Consider the following 7,778-nt stretch of genomic DNA (forward strand, 5'->3'; position numbering starts at 1 on the left):
CCCTATTTGGTAAAAGACCAAGTCCATATTATGGCAAGAACAGCTCAAATAAGCAAAGAGAAATGACAGTCCATCATTACTTTAAGACATGAAGGTCAGTCAATACGGAACATTTCAAGAACTTTGAAAGTTTCTTCAAGTGCAGTCGCAAAAACCATCAAGCGCTATGATGAAACTTGCTCTCATGAGGACCGCCACAGGAATGGAAGACCCAGAGTTACCTCTGCTGCAGAGGATAAGTTCATTAGTTACCAGCCACAGAAATTGCAGCCCAAATAAATGCTTCACAGAGTTGAAGTCACAGACACATCTCAACATCAACTGTTCAGAGGGGACTGTGTGAATCAGGTCTTCATGGTTGAATTGCTGCAAAGAAACCACTACTAAAGGACACCAATAATAAGAAGAGACCTGCTTGGGCCAAGAAACACGAGCAATGGACATTAGACTGGTGGAAATGTGTTTTTTGGTCTGGAGTCCAAATTGGAGATTTTTGGTTCCAACCGCCGTGTCTTTGTGAGACGGGGTGTGGGTGAACGGATGATCTCCGCATGTGTATTTCCCACCGTAAAGCATGGAGGAGGAGGTGTTATGGTGTGGGGGTGCTTTGCTGGTGACACTGTCTGTGATTTATTTTGAATTCAAGGCACACTTAACCAGCATGGCTACCACAGCATTATACAGCGATACACCATCCCATCTGGTCTGGGCTTAGTGGGACTATTATTTGTTTTTCAACAGGACAATGACCCAACACACCTCCAGGCTGTGTAAGGGCTATTTGACCAAGAAGGAGAGTGATGGAGTGCTGCATCAGATGACCTGGCCTCCACAATCCCCCGACCTCAACCAAATTGAGATGTTTTGTGATGTGTCGGACCGCAGAGTGAAGGAAAAGCAGCCAACAAGTGCTCAGCATATGTGGGAACTCCTTCAAGACTGTTGGAAAAGCATTCTAGGTGAAGCTGGTTGAGAGAATGCCAAAAGTGTGCAAAGCTGTCATCATGGCAAAGGGTGGCTATTTGAAGAATATAAAATATATATTTTGATTTTTTAAATATTTTTTTGCTTGCTACATTTCTTCACTATTATTCGACAATGTAAAAAATAGTAAAAATAAAGAAAAACCCTTGAATGAGTAGGTGTGTCCAAACTTTTGACTGGGTAGTGTAGGTTATGTAGGCATCCTATGGATAAAGGCTCTGTATGTAGGAGCTCAGATATAGGCTCTCTATGTAGTCTGAGATACAGGGCCTGTATGCATCCTATGGGTAAATGTAATCTGTGAGATAATAGGCTCTTTAGGTTAAGACAACATGGGCTCCATGACCTGCGTAAACCAGAGCCCAACCGATATGGGATTTTTGGGTCGATACCAATTTTAGGGAGGCAAAAGTTACCGATTACAGATATCTGCCGATGTATTTAAAAAAAATTGAGGTGGAATGTGCGTGAAATTGTGCTCTAAAGGTTATGATTTCTTAACTAAATATTAAAATTAAAATGATTGAAGAACATTTTTTTTGTGGTGTACACGATATCCACCAAAAAGCAACTTTTATTCTCTATAAGTACAACAGTAAATACAAAACTTTATTTTACCTTGGTACCAGCCTCAAGGCCTTCGTCAAATAGCTCCTTGAGGCCGATATGGCCTTGAGGCCGATATGTAAAGCTTAATAAAGAACAGTGATATTAGCAAGAGCAGCGTGCGGGTTTCTCTTTTCTCTCATGTTATTCAATTGTTACCATGCACCTGCATCAATGATAGCTCAGATGTGCGAGTACTTGAAATTTGAACCTTCGTAGGTACATCTTAAAGATTTGTCTTATCTATAATAATATATGGCGGTGGATAAGAAGTGTGCATACGTGTGCATACGTGTTTGTGTTGAAGCACCACAAGGGGGAGTGTGCTGGCTGAATGAATTAAAATGTGTCTTAAAGTAAATCTGGAACTGCACTTTTCACAAATATGCATTGAAATGCAGTAACATGCAGTTCGTAATGTCACCGCTAGGTGTCAGCCTCAGCATTTGTCTTGAGTAGAGTTACTACATTTTACATTTGACATTTTAGTCATTTAGCAGACGCTCTTATCCAGAGCGACTTACAGTTAGTGAGTGCATACATTTTTCATACTTACTACAGTTAAAGCCATGTAAACAAACATTTTCTGGCAACCTCTCAATGAGAACTCATTATGACAAGGGGACACACTCTTTTCACGCCATTTCGCTCGGTGGGCGGTGCTATACGTCACGATGGGCGTGGGTTTCAAAGGGCAAGGACTGTCCGATGCGCGTCCACGTACAACCGAGAACACTCCGCCTGGGACCTCATTCATAAACTAAGCTATGGTGGGTTTATAGTTTACAATTTTACTTTCATATTAGTACATCATTTTGCTTTATTTGAACTAACGATAGCTAGCTACTAAGTGGCTGGACCAGTTTTCCCAAAATTGATGTGTAACGTCAAGGTTTGCTTGCTAGCCAACCAACAACTCAATTCCGCTATCAAGCCAATCTACTAAATTTAACTTATATTATAGATTTAATCTCATTTAACTGCAATTGGTTAGTCAACATGCAATAATACCTGTGTACTTTCAATCACTGTGATGAATTATTTGCTTTACGTGCTTAATTAAAATCTATATATTAATCTGATATATTTTGGATGTCCTTGGTCTAAGTTATTTGTTCAATGGTTTTACATGAGGCCAACTTCATCATATTATCCTGGAGGACTACTTACACACCCAGTAAGCACCCAGTCACATTACTTTGCGCGAATGCTATCTCTCAACTTTAAACAATGCCGTGAAAGTTATTTAAAATGCTCTTCAAAGAGGTAGGGTTTTGGACGTCTTTGAAAGATGGGCAAGGGACTCTGCTGTCCTGACTTTAGGGGGAAGCTTGTTCAACCAATATCCACAACGGTGGATATTGCTCGTCCGTCTGCCTGAACTCTAGCAGGCTTGTAGCTACGCGTGCATGTTGCAAATGCCAAACTCAATCAACTTTCATTTGTGCCTAAATCTAAATGAAATAAACATTTCCAAACGTACAGTTTGGAAAGAAAATGCTCTCATTACTAAATGTATTTTAACATGTTTTTTTTTTTACACACAAATATTTGATTCAATAAAATATTTTAATCAGTCTTCTTCCTCAAATTAAAGGGATGATGTTAACATCTTTGCGTGTGGGAGGGTATCTGACTGTATTGGTCCTCAACTCGTGGCTCAGACACTTCATTCAGGACAAATTGACTTAGCCCTGAGTTGGCCTAGCCCGGAGCAGGTTAGTTCTGAAGGATTCGTTGCCATAGATGGATTGGTTGTTTAGCAACAAAACCGCAACTATGGGGCAAAACAGCCTGGGTTGGCTTAGATTTGTTGACAACATGTAAACTATATTTAATCTCCAATGTGTATTGAAAACAAATACATTTGCACAATGAGCACTTGTTGTCTCTCAGATACATCCTTACAGTGGTTGGTTAGCTAGCTAGTGAGTTTTTGCCATATTAGCGTAGACATGACCTCAGTCAAAACACCTCAAAACAAGACATGGTATCAAGAACAAGATAAAACTAGCTGAAACGAGTCACCTATGATTCTCCACATGGCAGCTTCTTGTCATTGTTGGTAGCTATCTGGCCATCCAGAATCACAACAACAGACTTCTGCCCCATTGAAGCGTGCACATTTGTTTTTCGTGACGTTGTCAGCTAACCTGTCTATAGAAATGTACCTGGCTAAAAAGTGAGCCACTTTCGTGCTACCGGTTATCCTGAGTTGAACTCAGAGTTGACCAAAGTTACATCGCTAACTCCTCAAACCTGATAGTATAGGGCAGGGCTTGACAATAATGACAATCATGTCCAAACCAATGCTGCCCCCCACACTTAGGTTGGAGTCATTAAAACTTGTTTTTCAACTACTCCACAAATGTCTTGTTAACAAACTATAGTTTTGGCAAGTCGGTTAGGACATCTACATTTTGTGCATGACACAAGTAATTTTTCCTCAGAAAAGAAATGTAGACCTCCACAAATCTGGTTCATCCTTGGGAGCAATTTCCAAATGCCTGACGGTACCACGTTCATCTGTACAAACAATAGAACGCAAGTATAAACACCATGTGACCACGCAGCCGTCATACCGCTCAGGAAGGAGACCCGTTCCGTCTCCTAGAGATGAACGTACTTTGGTGCGAAAAGTGCAAATCAATCCCAGAACAAGAGCAAAAGACCTTGTGAAGATGCTGGAGGAAACAGGTACAAAATGATCTATATCCACAGTAAAACGAGTCCTATATCGACATAACCTGAATGGCCGCTCAGCAAGGAAGAAGCCACTGCTCCAAAACCACCATAATAAAGCCAGACTACGGTTTGCAACTGCACATGGGGACAAAGATCGTACTTTTTGGAGAAATGTCCTCTAGTCTGATGAAACAAAAATAGAACTGTTTGGCCATAATGACCATTGTTATGTTTGGAGTGAAAAGGGGGAGCTTGCAAGCCGAAGAACAGCATCCCAACCGTGAAGCACGGGGGTGGCAGCATCATGCTGTGGGGGGTGCTTTGCTGCAGGTGGGACTGGTGCACTTCACAAAATAGATGGCACCATGAGGAAGGAAAATTATGTGCATATATTGAAGCAACATCTCAAGACATCAGTCAGGAAGTTAAAGCTTGGTCGCAAATGGGTCTTCCAAATGAACAATGACCCCAAGCATATTTGTGGCAAAATGGCTTAAGGACAACAAAGTCAAGGTATTGGAGTGGCCATCATAAAGCCCTGACCTCAAACCTATAGAAAATGTGTGGGCAGAACTGAAAAAGCGTGTGCGAGCAAGGAGGCCTACAATCCTGACTCAGTTACACCAGCTCTGTCAGGAGGAATAGGCCAAAATTCACCCAACTTATTGTGGGAAGCTTGTGGAAGGCTACCTGAAACGTTTGACCCAAGTTCAACAATTTAAAGGCAATGCTACCAAATACTAATTGAGTGTATGTAAACTTCTGACCCACTGGGAATGTGATGAAAGAAATAAAAGCTGAAATAAATCATTCTCTCTACTATTATTCTGACATTTCACATTCTTAAAATAAAGTGGTGATCCTAACTGACCTAAGACAGGGAATTTTTACTAGGATTAAATGTCAGGAATTGTGAAAAACTGAGTTTAAATGTACAGTATTTGGCTAAGGTTTATGTAAACTTAGTATATACTTATTATGGACACAGTATGCTTTCCAATAGTTATCTTGTTGTTATTAGTTGTTGTTAGTTGTTATTAGTCCCATCCTTCAGCTCCATTCAACCCCTCCCATCTATCATCCATATAGGAGTTCTATTTGCCATATATTTTTCAACTGTACTGTGATGTTTCACAAAAGTTCTGAATCCTTCTACAGTGCTATTTGCAGAGTTAGCTCAAGGTAAATGTTGCAATTCTTCATCCATTCCTGGACCTGCGACCAAAAACAAGCTACTTATGGACAGTACCCAAACAAATGATCTAATTATTCTGTATTTTTGCAGCAACATCTGCAGAGCTGGGATGGTTGTATCCCCCATATATATCACATTCTATTGGTGGCAAGAATTGTTTATAATAATTTTTATTGAAAACATCTAAGTTTTGAATCCGGCGTCATTTTGCATATCATGTCACGCCCTGGCTCTGGGGACTCTTAAATGTTGAGCCAGGGTGTGGACTTGTTATGTTTAGTTTTCTATGGGTTTTGTTCTAGATCGTTTATTTCTATGTTGGCCAGGGTAGTTCCCAATCAGAGACAGCTGTAGCTCGTTGTCTCTGATTGGGGACCATACTTAGGCAGCCTGTTTTCACTAGTGTCAGTGTGTGTGTGTGTGTAGAGTCAGTATAAATGTGTCTGTGTGTGGAGTGTCAGTGTGCATGTGTAGAGTCAGTATAAATGTGTCTGTGTGTAGAGTCAGTATAAATGTGTCTGTGTGTAGAGTCCTGTGAGTGTGCATAGAGGGCCAACTCAGATAGTCCATGTAGGCATTCTGTTAGCTATTTAGCAGTCTTATGGCATGGAGATAGAAGCTGTTCAGGAGCCTGTTGGTGTCAGACTTGATGGACCGGTACCGCTTGCCATGCGGAAGCAGAGAAAACAGTCTATGGCTTCGGTGGCTGGAGTGTTTCACAATTTTCTGGGCCTTCCTTTCACACCGCCTGATATAGAGGTCCTGTATGTCAGGGAGCTCGGCTCTAGTGATGTTCTGGGCTGTCCGCACCACCCTCTGTAGCGCCATGCAATCGAGGGCCGTGCTGTTGCCTTACCAAGCACTGATGCAGCCAGTCAAGGTGCTCTAAGTGGTGCGGCTGTAGAACCTTTTGAGGATTTGAGGGCCCATGCCAAACCTTCTCAACTTCCCGAGGGGGAAGAGATGCTGCGTGTGTGAGTGGATCATTTTAAGTCCTTGTTGATTTGGACACTGAGGAACTTGAAGCTCTCGACCCGCTCCAGTGCAGCCCCGGAAGTCTCTTTGGCTAAATAGCTAGCGGTTAGTGGATGTGATGTCTGCTCCAAAGCCACTCACTGTGTGTGTGTGTGTGAGAGAGAGAGAGACAGCCAGGTCCGCTTCAGTCCCCCATCACACTGTGTGTGTGTTAACATGGGAACAGCTGTAAGTAGGAATCACAACTTGCCTTTCTCCTCCTCTGTTTTCCTTACTGTCTGAAGAAAGTGTCAAAACTCCTAAAGAACATATTTTTTAAATAATGGTCATGCTGCTCATAATGCAATACATGCTTGTTCCCAGTGATCCATAAGCGATTCACACTGGGTTCCGATAGTAGTTCAGTCTTATCTCACCTCCTCCCATTGGGTCTTGTCTCCTGCAGATAGTGACAGTGAGATCTCCAGTGGGACCGGTGATGTGTCCAAGGACTGCCCTGAGAAGACCTTGGAGTCCTGGGGTGCAATCCTCAACAGATGGTAAGACTCACTGAGAGTGTGGCGGTCGTGATAACCACCGTTCAGTAAATAACAGCTTCATAAATTGAATAAGGAAACCGATTCAATGTATTAATCTGAAGTGCCCCATTTGTTCTTCCACTACACGAGGAGAATAATGAAATTGTAGCATTAGCATTACCACACACATTGCTTTCATATGGTCACGATAATGACATTATTGTAATAAGGGTCCTCCATTCTAACCCTAATAAACACCAGCTTCAGGAGAGTAACATTAATAATTAATGTCCCTGCCCATGCCTGTACTGTAGATGGCCTTAGCCTGCTGAGTTTGGCTGTTGTAAGAAGAGTAGTTTCTTAACTCTCTCCTGTGTGTTGTGTGTCAGGCATGGGAACCTGTCTGAGCGGCCTAAGGGCCTGACTGCGCTGGTGAAGCCTGGGGTCCCTGAGGCCCTCAGAGCTGAGGTCTGGCAGCTCCTCTCAGGCTGCCAGAGTGACCAGGCCCTGCTGGAGAAATACCGCATCCTCATCACCAAGGTAAGGAGGAGAGAAATATACTCTCACACACACACTCTCTCGCTCTCACACACACGCGCTCTCTCACACACACACGCTCGCTCTCTCACACACACTTGCTCTCTCACTCACACGCTCTCTCTCACACACACACACGTTCGCTCTCACACACACACACGCTCGCTCTCACACACACGCTCACTCTCACACACACACGCTCGCTCTCTCACACACACTTTCTCTCTCACACACATGCTCACTCTCACACACACACACACACGCTCGCTCTCTCACAC

The 7,778-nt window shown here is 42.7% G+C and overlaps 1 protein-coding gene across 1 annotated transcript in view; it reads left to right on the plus strand.

Moving 5' to 3' along the window:
• The window catches only part of LOC121576449 (rab GTPase-activating protein 1-like), a 193,104-nt gene that overhangs the window by 62,819 nt on the left and 122,507 nt on the right, over window positions 1–7,778 (plus strand). The window contains exons 12-13 of the mRNA XM_041889596.1: window positions 6,891–6,984; window positions 7,353–7,503. Of these exons, the coding sequence (XP_041745530.1) occupies window positions 6,891–6,984; window positions 7,353–7,503 (245 nt within the window). The remainder of the gene's footprint in view (window positions 1–6,890; window positions 6,985–7,352; window positions 7,504–7,778) is intronic.

The sequence above is a fragment of the Coregonus clupeaformis genome, chromosome 11 (genome assembly GCF_020615455.1).
Source record: "Coregonus clupeaformis isolate EN_2021a chromosome 11, ASM2061545v1, whole genome shotgun sequence".
Classification (NCBI taxonomy): Eukaryota; Metazoa; Chordata; class Actinopteri; order Salmoniformes; family Salmonidae; genus Coregonus; species Coregonus clupeaformis.